This window comes from Stegostoma tigrinum, chromosome 15 (genome assembly GCF_030684315.1).
Source record: "Stegostoma tigrinum isolate sSteTig4 chromosome 15, sSteTig4.hap1, whole genome shotgun sequence".
NCBI classification, from domain to species: Eukaryota; Metazoa; Chordata; class Chondrichthyes; order Orectolobiformes; family Stegostomatidae; genus Stegostoma; species Stegostoma tigrinum.
This window is the reverse complement of record NC_081368.1, coordinates 19733534-19754132: the sequence shown is the minus strand read 5'-3', so window position 1 is coordinate 19754132 and position 20599 is coordinate 19733534. Positions and strand designations below refer to the sequence as shown.

At 42.5% G+C, this 20599-nt stretch overlaps 1 protein-coding gene across 3 annotated transcripts in view; it reads right to left on the bottom strand.

Moving 5' to 3' along the window:
* eda (ectodysplasin A) overlaps positions 1–20599 on the bottom strand; it is a 239386-nt gene that overhangs the window by 63940 nt on the left and 154847 nt on the right. For 2 of the 3 annotated variants that reach the window (XM_059651274.1, XM_059651275.1), the window contains exon 2: positions 16440–16596. In XM_059651274.1, coding sequence (XP_059507257.1) covers positions 16440–16596 — 157 coding nt within the window. The remainder of the gene's footprint in view (positions 1–16439; positions 16597–20599) is intronic. The other variant, XM_059651276.1, reaches the window with a different exon arrangement.

Genomic DNA, 20599 nt, shown 5'->3' with positions numbered 1-20599 from the left:
TGTACAGCCACAACATGACCTCCCAACTCCTATACTCAATGCACTGACCAATAATGGCAAGCGTACCAACACCTTCTTTGCTACTCTGACTACCTATGACTCCACCTTCAAGGGACTATCAACCTGCACTCTAAGTTCTCTTTGTTCAGCAACACTCCCCAAGACCTTACCATTAAATGTAGAAGACCTGCCCCAATTTGCCCAATCAAAATGCAGCACCTCACATTTATCTAGATTACACTCCAGCTGCCACTCCTCACCCATTGGATCAAAGTACTATTGTACTCTGTGATAACCTTTTTCGCTGTCCGCTATGCCACCAATTTTGGTGTCACCTGCAAACCTACTAATCATACCTCCTATGTTCACATCAAAATTATTTATCTAAACGACAAAAAGCAGTGGACCCAGCACTCGTGGCACACCGCTGGTCACAAGGCTCCAGTCTGAAAAGGAGTTCTCCACAGTCCTCTGTCTCCTACCTTCTAGCCAATTTTGTGTCTTGCGCTTCAGCAAAGATCTCCTGCAATTTAATCAAAATTGATTCAACTGTGTCTAAAGCTGGATGGAGGCAGAATGAGATAGAACAGAGGAGTGTAAACTTTCACTGAATCAGACCTGCAGACATTTCTACGTGAAAGATGACGGATTGAGAGAATGCTGGCAGTCCAAGAGAGGAGACATCAGTGAAATGCTCTGTAAACCATGTGGAAATTAAGCATTAGGAGGGCCAAATCTTTTAATTCGAAACTGGCAGGTCAACTACAAAAATATTCATTGCCCCAAGAAACAGTTCAACTTTTAATTTTAAGATCATGCTCCCTGTTTGAAATTTCCTCATTAGTAATTGTTGATTTGACCAGATCCATTGATCATTTTGTAAAGACTTTGATTCAAACAATCAAAATGCTAAAAATGAATAGCACACTTAACATTTGTTTGAAATCATGGTCCTGTGGCAGGGGCACAAGTGGCACAAAATACTTTGCCTAAGGAGCAGTGACACCCAACAAATATTGTAAGAAACTCCAATGCATGGAGAAAAAAAAATGCTCAAGCTATGTTCCCACCATCAGAAACAACCTGCTTCATCATGGAAGGAATGTGCACTCTCTGGCTAATCTTTTAGCTATTCAACAACAATTTTCAATTTGCAAACTGCCATGCTTAAGTTTATGATTGGATTAAACAGATTATTTTAAAAAGGAGAACAAAATGTTTTTATAAATTCTTTTGATTAAAGCCACATGCCCTGTTCAATTTTCATGCAAAGGAAAGTAATTCAATACACATTTGGAAACTTTATTCAATTCTCTAATTCAAAACACTACTCCTGACACAAATATAATACCAGAGTATGAGACTCTGGCATGGGCAGAGTGACTTCTTAGTGAATAAATATAATTCAAAAGAAGACTTCATTATCACGGCAGTTCAAGCATAGCACTCAGCCTTTTCAATGGGCTCTGAGCCATGATGCGTTGCAGTCATCCTCCCAATATTCTCGGGCAGCCTACTGCTTGTTTTTCTGCATCCCTTCATAGAGTTGTTGTTGCGTGTGTTCTCACTCATCACCTATGAGCCTGTGGATTATTAACAGAGATTTGGGCTGTCAACTCTCTGGATTGTCCTGGAGTCTTCAGGAATTAATGGCTAATCATTGGGTGCTGCTGCAAGCAAGTCAAAATGAAACATCATATGGGAAATTAAGAAAGACTGGGACTTTTCACTGGAGCATAGGAGGTTGAGGGTTGGCCTTATTGAGGTTCATAAAATCATGAGGGGCATTGATAAGGTAGATGACAAGGATCTTTTCCCTAGTGTAAGTGAGACGAGATGTCGGGCAATCTTTTTTCACAGGGTATGGTTAGTGTTTGGAGTGAACTGCCAGAGAAAGTGGTGGATTCAGAAACAGTTACAACATTTAAAAGACATTTGGATAAGTACATGATTATGAAAGGTTTGGAGGGATATCAGCCAAATGCAGACAGGTGGGACTAGTCTGGTTTGGGAACATCATCAGTGTGGACTTGTTGGACTGAAGGGTATATTTCCTTGGCATATGACTCTATGACTCTGAAAATATATACATCTTTCATTTCTTGAACACCTTTCTTTTGTTCAATGTAAAAATATTGCAAAGATAAGGTGGTTTAATTGAGCAAAAATTGGTGGAAGGAAACCTTCAGGAATATGATTAACCAGAGACAGCAACCGTAACCAATAGAATTAAGTGACTCTCGAGAAGGAAGTGCATTTCTCAAACAGGTTAGTGAGTGATCCGGACCACCCAGTATGTCTCAACTAAAGCTGTTTACTGTCAGTTTACAGCACATGTAATTGTAAAAGTTCCACAAATACCCCTGACTTCCTTACTCTCCTCGCTCTAACTAACTATGAATCATTCAAGGAGGCAAAAATATTAAACTGGGTTTGCAGTGTTTTCCTCCACAGTCTCACAAAAAATGACACATGAGAAAGACAGCCACCTCCCACCCAACTACACCGCAATCCTCCTCTGTTTTTGCTAAAGTTACGCAAAACTATGAATAAACGATCCTTGGAACAAATGAGATTGATGAGAATGTTGATCATGACAGATAAGGTAGACATAGATGAGCTGTTCCCATCAGTTGAGGATCTCTGATGAAGGGTCTAGGCCCGAAACGTCAGCTTTTGTGCTCCTGAGATGCTGCTGGGCCTGCTGTGTTCATCCATCCTCACATTGTATTATTTTAAGATCTAGGCATATACCGGTTTTAAGTTTTTGAGCAGGAGGTGTAGGGAAATGTGAGAAAACTTTTTAAAAATAAAAACATATTCCAAATTCTCTGCCTATCAGGGTCCTGGAACAGACAAAAATATTAACAACATTAAAAGGAAACTAGATGGGTATTTTGGAAAAATAAACAGACAGATATACTGGGATAGAATAAAGGAATGTGACTACTTTTTGAGTTTTTTCTTGACAAGGAGCCAGCAAGGCTTCAATCAGCCTAAAGGCTTTTTCCTGGGCCGTAATAACTCTATGACTCTATATTCTCTTCTGGTTCCATACACTTTCACTGTGTAGAACTAGTGAATTAGCAATATCTGCATCCAGCTCAATTCTTACTAGGATATTGTGGAACATCTCATTTTCATCAATTCATCCACCCTCATTCCTCCAAAAATTCAAGCTTTGAATCAAACTATAAATGAAGAAAGTTGTGAAAGGTGCTATTTCTACAATCCACTAATGACTGTAGAAGTGTCACAGTATGTCATTCCTCCAAATGTTTGTGCAGAACTATAAAAGTTTTCTTGGGCACAAATTTTCAAATTCCTCCACTTGGTTGACTGGGGGATGATTACACACCCAGAATTCATCTTCTTATTTTTGTTTTCGTTTTCTGAAGATGCTGGCTCATGTTTGAGTGCTTGATCAAGGCTTCAATAAAGTTCCCGGTAGCTCACCCAAGTAGCCACTCATCATATTCAGGTCTGCAGTGAGGTAAACTACCACATGTAACATTCAATGACAGGACCATATAAAGGTTTTCTTAAACAACTGGTCATTCTGCATTGCTACCATACAAAACTGTGGGCTTCATTTTTGTATACAGCTCAATATAAGCTCAGCAATTGCTTCATCAAGAAAAGCTACTGAATAGCAATGTCCCCGGGCTAGGTGTTGGAAAAATGACCCAGAAAGTTCATAATTTTTTCTTTACTTCAGTAGCCTAAATGTAACGATGAGGTTGGATTGGATTATTAGCCTTCAAGTGTATCCAATACACCTGGTAACAGCTGGGAAGAGATGGAGAGAGTCCTGGTTAGCCAGCACATGTGGAAGGCAAAGACATGTGCACTATTTCAGCAAAAATAATCTAAAGGAGAAATCCAGTTAAAGTCCATAGTCACCAAGGCTGTCTTAGCCTATGCTAACTAAAGAGAAGGAGTGATAGCTGTGGGCACTGAAGTCAGTGTTAACTTCTGCCACTGAGGCAACTCGGTTAGGTAGACACTGAAATTGAACCTTGGTTCACCTAGTACATATATCTGAAGTCATAGAGTTAAACAGCACGGAAACAGAGCCTTCGGACCAACTCGTCTTCACCAACCAGATATTGTAAACTGATCTAGCCCTCTTTGCCAGCATTTTGGCCATTTCCTTCTAAACCTTTCCTGTTTGTGTACCCATCCAGAAGCCTTTTAAATGCTGTACAATGAACAATACAGCACAGAACAGGCCTGCTGGCCCTCCAAGCCTGCACAAACACATTTCGCCCATACAAATTAAAACAGTGTGAGGCTGGATGAACACAGCAGGCCAAGCAGCATCTCAGGAGCACAAAAGCTGACGTTTCGGGCCTAGACCCTTCATCAGAGAGGGGGATGGGGGGAGGGAACTGGAATAAATAGGGAGAGAGGGGGAGGCGGACCGAAGATGGAGAGCAAAGAAGATAGGTGGAGAGGGTGTAGGTGGGGAGGTAGGGAGGGGATAGGTCAGTCCAGGGAAGACGGACAGGTCAAGGAGGTGGGATGAGGTTAGTAGGTAGCTGGGGGTGCGGCTGGGGGTGGGAGGAAGGGATGGGTGAGAGGAAGAACCGGTTAGGGAGGCAGAGACAGGTTGGACTGGTTTTGGGATGCAGTGGGTGGGGGGGAAGAGCTGGGCTGGTTGTGTGGTGCAGTGGGGGGAGGGGATGAACTGGGCTGGTTTAGGGATGCAGTGGGGGAAGGGGAGATTTTGAAACTGGTGAAGTCCACATTGATACCATATGGCTGCAGGGTTCCCAGGCGGAATATGAGTTGCTGTTCCTGCAACCTTCGGGTGGCATCATTGTGGCAGTGCAGGAGGCCCATGATGGACATGTCATCAAGAGAATGGGAGGGGGAGTGGAAATGGTTTGCGACTGGGAGGTGCAGTCTACTAACCTCATCCCACCTCCTTGACCTGTCCGTCTTCCCTGGACTGACCTATCCCCTCCCTACCTCCCCACCTACACCCTCTCCACCTATCTTCTTTGCTCTCCATCTTCGGTCCGCCTCCCCCTCTCTCCCTATTTATTCCAGTTCCCTCCCCCCATCCCCCTCTCTGATGAAGGGTCTAGGCCCGAAACGTCAGCTTTTGTGCTCCTGAGATGCTGCTTGGCCTGCTGTGTTCATCCAGCCTCACATTTTATTATCTTGGAATCTCCAGCATCTGCAGTTCCCATTATCTCTCAAATTAAAACAGTCTTCACTTACAGGATCCATTTACCTCTATTCCCTTCCCGTTCATGTATTCATCCAAGTGCTTCTTGATTGCTACTACTGTTTCCTCAACTTCCTTTATCAGTGCATTCCAGGCACTCACCACCCTGTATGTGAAAAACTTGCCTTGTACATGTCTTTTAAACTACACCCCTACCTTGCCATGTTGAACCTGTGTCCCTTAGTAATTGACCCCTCCACCCCTGGGAAAAAAACCTCATGCTTTCTACACAATCTTATAAACTTCTACCATGCTGCCCCTCAACCTCCTGTGTTCCAGTGAAAACAAACCCAGTCTATCCAACCTTTTTCATTGCTAAAATCCACCATCCCAGGCAACATCCTGGTAGACCTTTTCTGTCCTCTCTCCAAAGCATCTGTCTGGTAGCGTGGTGCCAGAATTGTATATGGTAACTGTGCCAGCCTCCACCACCTCCTCTACTAGCTCATTTCATACACTCACTACCCTCTGTGTGAAAGAATTATCCTTCAGGTCCCTTTTAAATCTTTCCTGTCTCACCTTAAACCCATGCACTCTAGTTTTAGGCTCTCCTATTCTGGGAAAAAGATCTTGTCTCTTCACCTTATCCATGTCCTTCATGATTTTATAAATTTCTACATGACCTTCTTGGTCTTAAGTGTTTTTTCTTTCCCCCAGAGTGAATCTACAGGGCGTAAGCTGATTTTCCCCTTTACTGGGTATGTGTGTATTAGGCTAGTTGCAGGGATAAACATTTACGTTTTCATGTCTAAAGTAAGAACTACATTTAAAATATGAGAAAAGAGAATCATTTTAATTACTAGCAAATATTTTTCTTCGGCTAAAAAGTCTAAATGTTTAAGGTTATTTTAAAGCTGAAATCATGCTTCTTAAAAAATGAATATACTCCATCTATTGTGTGTACATGTAGACACATGGAGAATCAATTTGTTGATTTTTAAGGCATGTAAAGTCATAGTAAAATATAAATCCATCACTTCAATCAGAGGAATTGGCAATCTTCCATCTCTTGGATATCATTCCAAAAGCTAGAGGTGTTTAAAATGGTAAAGGCTAGAGTTAGAAAAAGCAATCTCTTCTGATGAGGGCAATCCAGAGCAACAGCACAATTTTAAAAAGCTGGAGATAGAATATTTTGGAGTGAAATAAGGAGATACTTTATTCCATGCAAAGGTTAATGGAAATGTGCAACTTAATAGCCAAAAGAAAGTCTGTAGGAATTTTCAAAATTGAAATTGGCACATTTTTGAGCAAGAGTGCCAAAGTATATGGGAAAATAAAACGAGCAAAATGAGTTTTGAGGGAAAGACCAGGCATGAGAATGGTGGAACTTTCTTGGATAGTGAATAGCATTCGATGTTCTAAGATTAAATGGCGACATTTCATGTTTAAATTATCAGTGAGGGACGGAATATTCCCAAGTTCTGTTGTAAGGCTATCGAAACATTCTAAGTCTGCTGACACAAGGGTGAAGCTGCAGTGTTGGCATATGACTCATGGTCAGTTGGTGGTATGGCTTTAAGAGACATGCCCAAAACTGTATCACTGCATTGTCTCAGATCAGCTGAAGCATGACAATCGTAATGGGCTCCCATCCTGAAACCAGCTCCTTCACTGAGGTCAAAACATTGAATGTTTTCAAGAAGGAGTAAGATCTGGTTCTTAGGGCTAAACAGGTCAAAGGATATGGGGAGGAAGTGGGAACAAGTTGGACGATCAGCCATGATCATACTAAATGGCAAAGCAGGATTGAAGGGTTGAATGGCCTACTCCTGCCCCTTGGTTTTGTGGTTTCTATGTTTCCATTTCTTTCACCAATAGACCACCCTGTAAGCTCCAAGGTAACCCGACTGGGTGAATTTTTCAGGTTCCCTGATGCTAAATTCCCCTGTTTGCTGCTGGGTAAATACCAGTTGTGAGGTGATGAGGCCTTTAAATGGGAATTAGTTACCTTTAGTAACATCATCCCTGGATATGTCCTATCTCACTTGCAGGATCGACCCACAGAGGTGGGGGCACAGTGCTATACAGTCGGGAGGAAGTTGCCCTCAGCACTGACTCTGCACACCATGAAGTCTCATGGGTTCGGGTCAGCATGGCTAAGGAAACTTCCTGCAGTACAATCCTCCATTGGCTGAAGAATCAGTACTTATGATCTTATCGTCTACTCCTCCATGTTGAACAACACTTGGAGGAAGCTCTGAAGCACTGTACTCTGGGTGGGGATTTCAATGCAACACCACTGATTGAGCTGGTGTGGCTGCTAGACTGGGTCTGCAGTACGTCGTGAGGGAAACAACAAGCGAGGAAAACAGATTTGACGTCATTCTCACCAATCTGCCAGCTGCAGGTAGATCTGGCCATGACAGTAATGGGCAAGAGTGACCACTGTACAGTCCTTGTGAAGATGAAGTCCAAATAAGCTCCCTATGTAAGCACAGCAGACATACCTGTTCTTGTGCTCCCACTCTGCTTTGGCAACCTCAACATGGATCAAACATAACTTCCAAGTAAAACAGTAGGTTAAATCTTTCCTTTCCATTGCATAGGCTTGTGTTGCAGTCTCCTCTATATTTGAGAGACTGAACATTGGTTGGGTCATCATATTGTAGAACATCTGCATTCAGTGCAAAAGCGGAACCCAGGTTCAGTTTCTTTGTCACTTTAATTCCCCATTCAACTCCCTCTGCTTCCTGTATTGTTCTAATGAATCTCAATGTCAGTAAGAAGAATGGTATTAAACTCATCCTTTCCACTACTCAGAGTTAACAATTTCAGGTTATGATGTCAAATCCTAGTTTTTCTTCTGGCTTCTATTCGACGGCAGCTGCTGGTAATGATTCTGCATTTTTCTTTTCCATCTCCTCAAGATACATCTCTCATTTTCTTGTCCCTTGCACCCACCACCTCTTCGTCATTCAATCTATCCTGTCTTTTCACAAATCTTCCCTTTGGTCCTTTTCCTTACCCTCTCCCACTTCCCCTCTTAAGTACTTGTAACAAAACTGCTACATTACTAACCCTTTCCAGTTTTGATGAAAGGTCATGGACCCAAGCTTTGCTTCCAGCTCCAAACAGACTGCCAAATATTTCCCAAGCTTTCCGCCTTTTTTTTGAGCCCATGGGTTCCAGTTGGCTTTTCTCAGGCAGGGCATTGAGTGCTATGTTATAATTAAAAACAAAAAAACATAAAGAAGGGGAAGATGGCTCCTCAGGCCTGCTCTGCCATTTAATAAGACCATGGCTGATCTTTTATTTTCAATCCATCGCTCTGTCCTTTCCTCCATATCCCCAGACCCCCTGAGAGATCAAAAATCCATTGATCTCAGTCTTGAATATAACTAACTCACAAGATTTACAAGCCTTGGAGTGAAGGTCTCCTCATTATATTCTAAATGATCAACCCCCTTACCTTGAGAGAGCATTCTCATGTTCAAGATTCCCTAAATACAGGAAACAATGATTCAGTGTCGCTCTGTCAACCCCTTTTTAATCTTGGCAAAATACTGCAGATGCTAGAGATCTGAAAAAAAATCAGAGAATGCAGGAAACTCAGCAGGCCTAGCAGTATCTGTGGAGAGAGAAAGAGAGTTAACATTTCAAATCCAAAATGATTACTTCAGAACTGAAGAAGGGTCATACTGGACTTGAAACATTAACTCTGTTTCTTTTTGCCATTTGTCAGTCTTCAATCCCATCAGTTTCCCCAATACGATTTCCACACTGTGCTGATTTCTTCCAGTTCCTCCCTCTACACCATGTGTTCCCCAACATTTTTAGACATTATTTGTGTCCTCCTTGGTGAAAATGAGCTAAAGTATGTAGTTAGTTTGTTCCCATTATAACTTTCCCTGTTTCTGATAAGGGGCCTACATTTGTCTTGACTATTTTTTTCATATATCTGCAGAAGCTTTTACATTGAGTTTGTTTGTTCCCTGCAAGACTACTCATATTATATTTTGACCCCTTAACCAATCCCTTTGAAATCCTTTGCTGAAACCTAATCTGTTCCCAATCATCAGGTCTACTCTTTTGGCCCACTTGCATGCCCATACCTGGGTTAAATACTATTCCTAGCTTTCCTTGATAGCTGTGACTGGGCCATCTTGCTTGTTTCATTCTCTGACCATGCATAAGTGAACAATTTTGCAGTTCGTCTGCATGTTCCTTAAGCGTTGCCACTATCAACCATTTTAGTAATGCTCCCCAATTTATCATAGCTATCTCACACCTAATACCATCATAGTTTCCCCTCTCTAGATTCAGCACTCCAATATCAAAATCAATTATTCATTCTCCAAACAAATGAAGAACTCCATCATATTATGGTCACTCTTGCCCAAGGAGCCTCACACATTACAAAATACTCAGTGTAGGATGACTTGACCTTCAGTTTGTTCTTTGACGTATTGTCCCAGAAGACCATCCCATCCACACTCCAGGAATTCCTCCTCCTTGGATTGTCACTGACTTGGTTTGACCAATCCATTTGCAGATTAAAGTCACCCATATTACAGCTGTATCCTTCTTGCTTGTGGCTCTAATTTCCTGGTTAATGCCTTCCCCAATGTTACCACTCCAGTTTAGGTGTCAATATAGAATCCCCATTATCATTTTATGCCCCTTGGTGTTTTTAAGCTCTACCAATGCAGATTCCACTTCACCAGAGCTAATATCTATTCTCACTATTGCATTAATACCTTCTTTAACCCCACCTCCCTTTTCTCTGTTGTCTGTCCATCTTAAAAACTGAATACTTCAGGTAGCAATCCCGAAATCACTACTTTTGAGGTCCTCCTTTTTAACTGGTCCCTATATTATGCTTTCAGGACCTCAGCCGTGTTCTTATCTATGTGATTGGTTCCAATGTGTTCACCTTCCCACTGCAGAATGTCCTGCAGCCACTCTGAGAAATCTGTGCTTAATTAAACAAGTTCAAGGTAATATCAAATGTAAAGAACTAGCACATAATTGCATAAAAATCAATGGTATTTCAGAGGAGTGAACAGAGTATTATGGAGAAAAATGATGAAAAAATTAATAAGGATGGAGAGTGTATGAGTGGAAGCAGATTGAAACAATGTCTATGCTTATTTTAAAACTGAAAAGTTAATAAAACAAGCTGTTATCCCAATCAAAGTGAGTCTGTGGGGATTAACAATGGAAAATATGGAGATGACAAATTAATCAAACAGGTATTCGGCATTGGTCGTCACCAAAAAGGAGAAAAGTAGCATTCCAGACGTAGCTGTACATCAGGAAATGGAAGAGAAGCAGAAAATCAAGAATATTACACTCACCAGAAAAGCGTTACTGAGCAAATAATTGGAGCTGCAGCCCAAATTGATTTTTTTGCTAGTGTCATAAAGGGAGTGGCTCGTGATATAGTTGCTGTGCTGTTTTCAATGCTCCAAAACCCACCAGTTTTGTGGAGAGTTCCACTAGGTTAGATAATAGTAAATGTAACTACATTACTCAACATAGGAGGAAGACAGAAAGCAGGAAACTACAGGTCAGTAAGTTTAACATCTGTCATTGGGAAGATGCCAGAACCTATTATTAAAAACATTAAAGCAGGGCACTTATAAAAAGTTGAGGTAATCAGGCAGTGAACATGACTAGAGTTCTTTGAGGAAGTATCATGTGTTGAAGGGGAATCGGTGAATGTGCCATAATGTAACTTAGACTTCTAGAAGAAAACTTAATATCTTAATCACAACAGATTGCAGAGTTCTGAGATGCACAGGGATTTGCTCCTAGTACATGAATGGTAAAAGCTTAGAACGCAGGCACAGCAAGTAATTAGGAAAGCAAATAGAATAATTGATTATTGAGAGAGGAATTGAATGCTAAAGCAGAGAGATTATACTTCAGTTAAACATCTGAGACCACATTTGGATGATCATGAACAATACTGGTCCCCTTGTTTAAGAAAGAATGCAAATGCACTTCACAGCAGGCTAACCAGACTAATATCTGAAATGAATGGGCTGTTTTACGATGAAAGTTTGGAAAAGCTAAGATTGCATCCACTGCTGTTTAGAAGATTTTAAGAGGTGACTTGATTAAAATGCAAGATCCTGCGGGGTACTGACAAGGTCGATGTGGAGAGGATGTTTCCTTTTGTGGGTGATCCCAGAGCTGAGAGTCACTATTTTCGATAAAAAAAGTGGTCATTCTCTAAAGAAGAAATGAGATGAGAAGAATTTTTCATTTTGTACTGAGGGACAAATCTTCAGGACTCTGTTCCTGGAAAGGCTGTGGAAGCCTTTAAGGCAGGGATAGATAGCCCACTTGATAAGAAAGAGGAAGAAAGGTTATTAGGGGTATGCAGGAACTCAGTATACTCCTTAGCCCCTCAGATATATCTTCCATTCAATAACACTACAACTGATCTGATTACTTAAGTTCTAAGGAAGGAGCAAGACTCCGAAAGCTTGTCATTTCAAGTAAACGTGCTGGACCAAAACCCAGTGTTGTGTGACTTCTGACTCTGTCCAGCCCAATCCAACACCGGCATCTCTACAATATGCTCTAAGACTTGCATAGCATGTAGGCCTGGGCTGATAAATGGCACACAACATTCACGTGGCGCAACTGCAGATATTCACCATTTTCAACCTTGAAATTAACAAATGTATAGTTTGTAATGTCTTGGGTCCAAATTCATGAACAGCCTTCGCAAAAGCCGAGGTCAAATCAAACATCAGTTTATTTCTGACTTCCCAGTTAAGGCAAAAGAGGGAAAACGGGGCCAAATTCAGAGGAATACCAAGCATGCCAAATCAGTTAAATGTAGGATCTCACACAGTCAAACTTTTGGGGTTAGATGATGATCTGCAGTTCTTACCCTATCTAAGAATGAAACAACAATATCATACAATCAAGAGTTTCACTGCATGGAAAGAGGCCCAATGGCTCATTGTGTCCACATCAGTCATCAAACACCAATCTGCTGTAGTTTCATTTCCCAGACTTGGAAGATATTAGAAAGCAATACTCAGAAAAGGAAGTCACGTTCTCTCGGAAGCATTTGGACTTTATAGAAATGATGAGTTGCTGGGGATAAAGTAACTACTTACTGCAAGTGTAAACACTCTGCATGTTGGCATTGTGAGAAAATATTTACCACAAAGGGTCAGCCACTTCTTCTACTCCATGGAATCACTATCGCAATGGTCTGATATTCCAGTGTCAGCGTGATGAAGGAGACACCATGTGGTCAGAATAACTAACAGCATCTTTGAAACTAAATCGCTGGTTTATAAATTAGACTCAGAAAACCCAGTTGACTCTTGCCTGATATGTGGACTGTGAATTCTTCCTTTGGCAAGTAGTTACTTAAATCCTTCTCTTCTCCCCTCTTTGACTTAAACATGGTAAAAACCTAGTGAAATATGCACAGAGAATTCTAGAGAAACACAGAAGCGAAGAAGAGCTGTAGCACATTTGAAACATTAACTCTATTTCTCTTTCTAGGCCTGCTGAGTTTCTCCAGTGTTTTTCTGTGTTTGCATCAGACTCCCAGAATCGGCAATATTTTGCTTTTATTATAAGTATAATGCCTGAAAATTTCAAACATTCTGCAGGAAGGTCTTTAAAGTCAGGTGACTGTGGTCACCATTAATGCACATGGAGTGTCAGCATACCTTGTATGAGCAAGTAAAAAGGGAATAATGCTATCATTACACATTTGCATAGTTTGATCTATGACAGCACAGTCTGTAATGAGTAACAGGGTAATTTCTGTTGAGATGATAGCAGAACAATGCAAATCAGCAGTAACCGAGTGAAATAAGGCAATCTGCATGAAACATTAGGACTTCACTGTGTTATGAGACAGTGGCACATCAAATTATTATGACAGAAAAACATGAACATGGCACCCAATTTTTGAAGGCCTCAAGAGTAGATCCTTGGAAGATAAACCTGGTAGGAAGGCTAGGTAATAAGCTGAGTCCTACCTATGCTGTGTCCTAGACTCCCATTCCGGTTTGGAGTGAAATTTCTGGATTTGGGGGTTTACATAGAGGCACAGAAAATACAGTAGACCATTCAGCCCTTCAAACCTGCTCTGCCATTCATTATGATCAGGGCTGATCATCCAACTCATTAGCCCATTCTCGCTTTTCCCCAATATCCTTTGATTCCTTTAGCCCCAGGTGCTATATCTAACTTTTCAATGAAATCATATGATGTTTTCACCTGAGCTGCTTTCTGTGGTGGAGAATTCTGTCGGCTCACCACTCTCTGGGTGAAGAAATTTCGCCTCATCTCAGTCCTAAATAGTTCACTCTGTATCTTTAGACTGTGATCCCTGGTTTCGGGTTCCCCTACCTTCAGGAACATCCTTCCTGCTATTACCTTGTCAAATCCTGTGAGAATTTTACAAGTTTCCGTGAGGATCCCCCCCATTCTTCTGACTCCAGCAAATATATTCCTAACCAATCCAGCCTCTCCTCATACATCAGAACTGCCATCCCAGAAATCAGTCTGGTAAGCCTTTGCTGCATTCCCTCTATAGCAAGAACATTCCTCCTCAAGTAAGGAGGCCAAAACTGCACTCAATACTCCAGGTGTGGCCTCACTGGGAATTGGGTTATCGCAGCAAGACATCCCTGCTCCATTAGAATAGAATCCCTACTGTGTGGAAACAGGGCACGCAGCCCAAATAGTCCACACTGATCTTCTGAAGAGTATCCCACCCAGGCCCAACTCCCTACCCCATCCCTGTAACCTTGGATTCGCATGGCTAGCCCACCTAACACTCCTCTGAACACTATGGGTAATTTAGCATGACCAATCCATCTAACTTGTACCTCTTTGGACTGTGGGGAAAAAACTGGAGCACCCGGATGCAACTCATGCAGATACAGCAAGAACGTGCAAACTCCACACAGACAGCCACCTGAGGGTGAAATCGAACCTGGGTCCCTGGGTGCTAGGCAGCAGTGCACCCCCTGAGCCACCATGCCACCTCTTTAGTGTCTGTCCAGCCCCCAAATGAAGAAGGTCAATGTGCTGGACTGTGGTGTAGTTCCAGGGGGGACAGCATGAATCCTTACTTCCTATTTTACTCTCTGTTTGCAAGTATGTTAGATCATGGACAATTTCTGAACATTTCTACTTCAGAATAGTTTCTTGCCCTGTATTGTTACCAGACCCAGCAGTCTATTCCTTCTCTTCAGACATCCAATTAGAGTGCTGAAGGAATTGGTCTCAGATGCACTTCAGAAAGATCTTACTGTGACTTTGATATGGTTGAATTGCTGTGAATAACCTGCTAACTGGATACTGCCTGACCATGAATGTCCTTGTGAGGTTGGACAGTGCTAATAATGTATGGACACTATCATCCTTCATTGTAAATTAGGCATGAAAATGTACCAATGTGTAGAATGTGCTGGGCATACACAGAATAGGAAGAGTCCCAAAGAACAATTATTCAGAATTAAACGAGCAAACTTAAAACAACCCTTGATTTAAAACCAGTGACATAGAAATTGGTGGAAAAATAAGCACACCTGTTTGCAGATAGCTCAGGATAATAAGGTAGCTTAAGATGGTTGAGGCATTAGAGATGTTCTTAACAAACTCTGAGAAACAGTTAAAAACCAAAAGAACCGCAGATGCTGTAAATCAGGAAAGAAAACAAAGGTGCTGGAAAAACTCAGCAGGTCTGGCAGCATCTGTGAAGGAGAAAACAGAGTTAACGTTTCAGGGCCTGTGACCATTCCCCCAGTGAAGCCCAACGCAATCTGGAGGAACAACACCTCATTTTCCACTTGGGGACCCTACAGCCCTCCGGACTCAATACTGAATTCAATAATTTTAAGGCCTAAACTCTCCCATGTCCCAGCTCCCCACCCGGCACACCAGGCCTTATTACCACATAGCCTGCCACTACACACCCCACTGTTGTTAGTCACTCACAATCCCCATTAAAAACTACTCACCCTCCCAGCCTCATCGTTAGCAATTCCTTTGTCTGTCCAACTGCCTTTCTCTCTCTTCGGGCTCTATCCTATCATTTACTCCCTATTCCACCCCCTCCCTATTTTCTGCATATAAACTGACTTTTTCCCAACCACTATCAGTTCTGAGGAAGGGTCACCAGACCTGAAACATTAACTCTGTTTTCTCCTCCACAGATGCTGCCAGACCTGCTGAGCTTTTCCAGCAACTTTGTTTTTGTTCTTAGAAACAGTTCACAGTGATGCTTAACAACAGTAAAACATGATCAAAATGATATTTTCATTAACTCTAAATCAAACTGCTACTAGAGATTTTTTTTTCTCTTAGAGATTTGCAAGTCTTTTGAATTTCCTTCGATAACATCCACAAGTGGATACAGAATCTTTATATATGTTTAAGGCAGCCACAGAAAGACGCGTGATTACCAAGGGCATGAAAGATTATTGGAGAGATGTAGGAAGATGGAGCAAAGAATAAAATCAGATCAGTGATGATCCTATTGAATGGCAGTGCAAGCTCAAAAGTGTTGCGTATCTCAATCTTGTTCCTTATTTGTATGTTCAAAGTTCCTCTAACCAGAAACTGTAATTACTATGAGAAGTGATCTCTCTACTTTGTTGACATGTGGTTTGTGGTCATATTATTGCTTGATGCTTGAGTGAATTGTTACATCATGAAATATAAGCTTTGATCAACTAAATAACATAATCTTCTGACTTCTTTAGCTGCCAGGTGCAAGAATTACTGGTCTATCAGCAATACCACAATGGTCATTACAACATGGAATGTTACCTACAAGTAGCTGAGATCACACACTATTTGAAAGGAAAAGCCTGCTTAGTATCTAAAAAGGACAAATACAAAACAATACGGAGAAAGACAGAACAAATGATAATACAACAAATAACTACATTTCTCAAACCAGCAAGCCTGTTCTACAGATTGGACTGTGTAACTGTCCATTTTGCATGCAAACAGTAAACAAAGGATCTTGCTAATGATGTAGATTGGGAAATACAAAGGTTTAAAGTGAATGCTCAACCAAACAGCATATTCTTAAAATTTTACAGTTCACAGATCATCCATAAAACATGAAAGCAGCATAAAATGTACATTCAGTATTTATTATTTCTTGCATTGCAAGTTTAATACAGGACTCATTGGAAAAACTTTAAATGTCTCCAGATAGTTCACAGGTTATAGCTTTACTTTAAAGCAAAATCCATACCTGTACCCACGTTCACACCTCTATCCCCTTTAACTGCTTGTTCACCTCTCTCTCCTGGCTCTTTGTTTTGACTTCGCTTCGTCCGATGAACCACTTCTGCCCGATCTTCATGATGAAGTGCTTGACTATCTGTGGTGTAGTAATTTAACTCAGGCATCTGGAGAAAGAAGAATCAGAGTGACATAATGAGTAAAATTTTGAAGACTTTGTTGTGCAGGGTGTTTTTTGCAAGTGTGATTATTCTTTTCCACCACTGCCTTGGCAGACAACCCTGAACTGTCATGCTTACAAACTAGATTTCATCTTCATCCCAACCTGCTGGAACTCAAGTACATTGGCAATGATGATCACTAGCAACTGGGAGTGTCAGTACATATTATTCTGCTCCAAGCCCTCCAATTCATAAGACTCAAAAGGTGAGGTAATGGCCTAATGGTATTATCGCTGGGCTGTCAATCCAGAGGCCCAGATAACATTCTGGGGATCTGGGTTCAAATCCTGTCATGGCAGATGGTGGGATTTGAATTCAATTAAATATCTAGAATTAAGAATCCAACAGTGACCATGAATCCATTGTTGATTGTCAGGAAAAACCCATCTGGTTCACTAATATCCTTTGGGGAAGGAAACTGCGATCCTTACCTGGTCTGGCCTACATGTAACTGCAGACCGATAGCAAGGTGGTTGACTCTGAGCTGCCCTCTGGATGGGTAATAACTGCTGCCTGGCCAGTGACACCCTCACACCAGTAATGAATAAAAAGATATCTTGACTTCCCAAAACCTACTAAAGACTCCAATCTCTCCCACCACACAACTTACCTAATCCTACACCTTGTCACAAAGAATATCTCCACTTGCCCAATGCTCAAAGTCAAAGTTCAAACAAACTTTTCTTCCTTTAGTTGGTATTACTAGCTTCACAGGTCCTCAAACTGCAACCTAGAAACATAAGGTGCCAATTTAGGGCAGCATGGTGGCTCTGTGATTAGCACTGCTGCCTCACAGCACCAGGGATCCGGGTTCGATTTCATCCTTGGGTGACTGTCTGCATGGAGCTTCTGCATTCTCCCCCAAGTCTGCGTGGGCTTCCTCTGGGTGCTCCAGTTTCCTTCCAGAATCCAAGGCTGTGGATGTTAGGTGTGTTGTCCATAGTGTCCAGGGATGTGCAAGCTTGGGAAATGCAGGGTTATAGGGATGGGGTGGGTCTGGATGGGATGTTCTTCGGAAGGTCCATGCAGACTCATTGGACCAAATGGCCTATTTCTAAACCGAAAGTTTGTATGAGTCTGACTTGAGGAATGTGACCTCAAGATCTCAAATTCACCCACTGTAATGAATTCTAAATTCATTTCTTTCTATCTTCTGCTGGTGTTTAATCTGATGACTTCCTCCAACACTTCCGCCATCTACAATCCGACCGCACCACCCAAGACATTTTTCCATCCCCACCCCTGTCTGCTTTCCGGAGAGACCACTCTCTCCGTGACTCCCTTGTTCGCTCCACACTGCCCTCCAACCCCACCACACCCGGCACCTTCCCCTGCAACCGCAGGAAATGCTACACTTGCCCCCACACCTCCTCCCTCACCCCTATCCCAGGCCCCAAGATGACATTCCACATTAAGCAGAGGTTCACCTGCACATCTGCCAATGTGGTATACTGCATCCACTGTACCTGGTGTGGCTTCCTCTACATTGGGGAAACCAAGCGGAGGCTTGGAGACCGCTTTGCAGAACACCTCCGCTCAGTTCGCAACAAACAACTGCACCTCCCAGTCGCAAACCATTTCCACTCCCCCTCCCATTCTTTAGATGACATGTCCATCATGGGCCTCCTGCACTGCCACAATGATGCCACCCGAAGGTTGCAGGAACAGCAACTCATATTCCGCCTGGGAACCCTGCAGCCTAATGGTATCAATGTGGACTTCACCAGTTTCAAAATCTCCCCTTCCCCAACTGCATCCCTAAACCAGCCCAGTTCGTCCCCTCCCCCCACTGCACCACACAACCAGCCCAGCTCTTCCCCCCCACCCACTGCATCCCAAAACCAGTCCAACCTGTCTCTGCCTCCCTAACCGGTTCTTCCTGTCACCCATCCCTTCCTCCCACCCCAAGCCGCACCCCCATCTACCTACTAACCTCATCCCACCTCCTTGACCTGTCCGTCTTCCCTGGACTGACCTATCCCTTCCCTACCTCCCCACCTATACTCTCTCCACCTATCTTCTTTACTCTCCATCTTCGGTCTGCCTCCCCCTCTCTCCCTATTTATTCCAGTTCCCTCTCCCCATCCCCCTCTCTGATGAAGGGTCTAGGCCCGAAATGTCAGTTTTTGTGCTCCTGAGATGCTGCTTGGCCTGCTGTGTTCATCCAGCCTCACATTTCATTATCTTGGAATTCTCCAGCATCTGCAGTTCCCATTATCTCTAATCTGATGACTAACAGTTTCTGTGTTCACCTCTGCACTTGCCCATATTGATAATAGCATTTACCTCATCCTTGACTTCTAGGTCTGTTGGAAACACAATTTGTAACTGAATTTGGACAACGAGACAGGAGCCTCTGCTTTAATTGTTGCACTCTTTTGCATCTGGTTGTATGATTAATCATTAACCACAACTGCTCTTGTGTCTCTGGAATCTACCCACTACTCTGAACAATTGTGCTGCCCTGCCACTTCACTCCTTCTCTTCCTTCCTATCCTTAGATTTCTTTGGTGTTAGTTAACGCAGGTAACTGAGGTTTTGCCTGGCAGCTGGTGAGGCCCAAATCTCCTTTGTACGCCCAGTGGGAACCATTAGGGTAAAGGGTCATAGAGTCAATAAGCAGACTCTTCGGTCCAACCAATCCATGCTGAACACAATCCCAAACTAAACTAGTCTCACCTGCTTGTTCCTGGCCCATTTCCCTCCAAACCTTTCCTATTCACGTACTTATCCAAATGCCTTTTAAACGTTGTGACTCTACCCACATTCACCACTTCCTCTAGAAGTTCATTCCACACAAACCACACTCTATGCAAAAATACTGTCTCTCGTGTCTTTTTTAATCTAAACTTTTAAATAAAATTTAGTCTCCTCTCACCTCAAAAATATGCCCCTTAGTCTTGAAATCCCCCATCCTAGGGAAAGGACAACTGTCATTAATTCTATCTATTCCCCTGATGATTTTATAGACTTCCATCGGGTCGCCTCTCATTCCCAACACTCCAGCCTTTCTTTATAACTCAGACCTTCCATACCCAGCAACATGCTGGCAAAACTCCTCTGAAGGTTGAAAGTCTGCCACTGAAAGGTGGTAACCAAACACTGGGGCTGGTGACTCTCCAATGCAGGCAATATGAGTAGATGGGATAGTAGATGATGCTAATTCAGTCAGGTTGGCTGAGGGGCTCAGGTGACTGATGTGGGAGGGTCAGATGGGGTAGTGGGGTTGGGGTGAAGGTGAAAATTAGAGATGGATGTCATGACAACGAGGGCAGGGCAGCTACAGGGTGGCTCTTGCTGAGCCTTTCATTTCTTTGACATTGGGTCACTGGGTGACCTTGAATGCGGACTGACCCTCCCTCCAAATCTCACCCTGCGAATGGCTTCATTGCTTGGCAACTGGGCCACCCACTGCTGAATAATAAGTGCCTGGATAGTGTCCTCAAGTTGGTCCATTTTCCTCAAGCAAAGGCTGTCCACAAACTATGTTACCACAGGCTTAATCTCAATAGAGGTGCCAAGTTAGAGGAAATCCCAAACTGCATTAGCCTTACCCTGTTTAAATGGACCCTGCCTCCAGACTTACTACGGACAAAGGTATTAACTCACTGGCAATCAGCTTCACTCTCACCACAATCCGTGATCCATCTGTCATAATTCTCCCATTAACTCCCCTCCCTCTCTGCTTCAAGGCAGTTTTTATTTCCCATCAGAGCGTATGGTAATAATTTTCCTGTTTCATATTCAAATACCTTATCCTCAATATTCCAATTCCACAAAAAGATTCCAGATTGCTACAATTTGCCAGTCGAGTTGAAAAGTGTTAATTCAGCACAGATTGTATAATAAACCAAACAGCACCAGGCATGTGTGAAACAATTACTTGCTGCTTTAACCATCTGAACCCTGATACACAGCCTTCTACATGCAGGACAGAATGTGTCTTAAA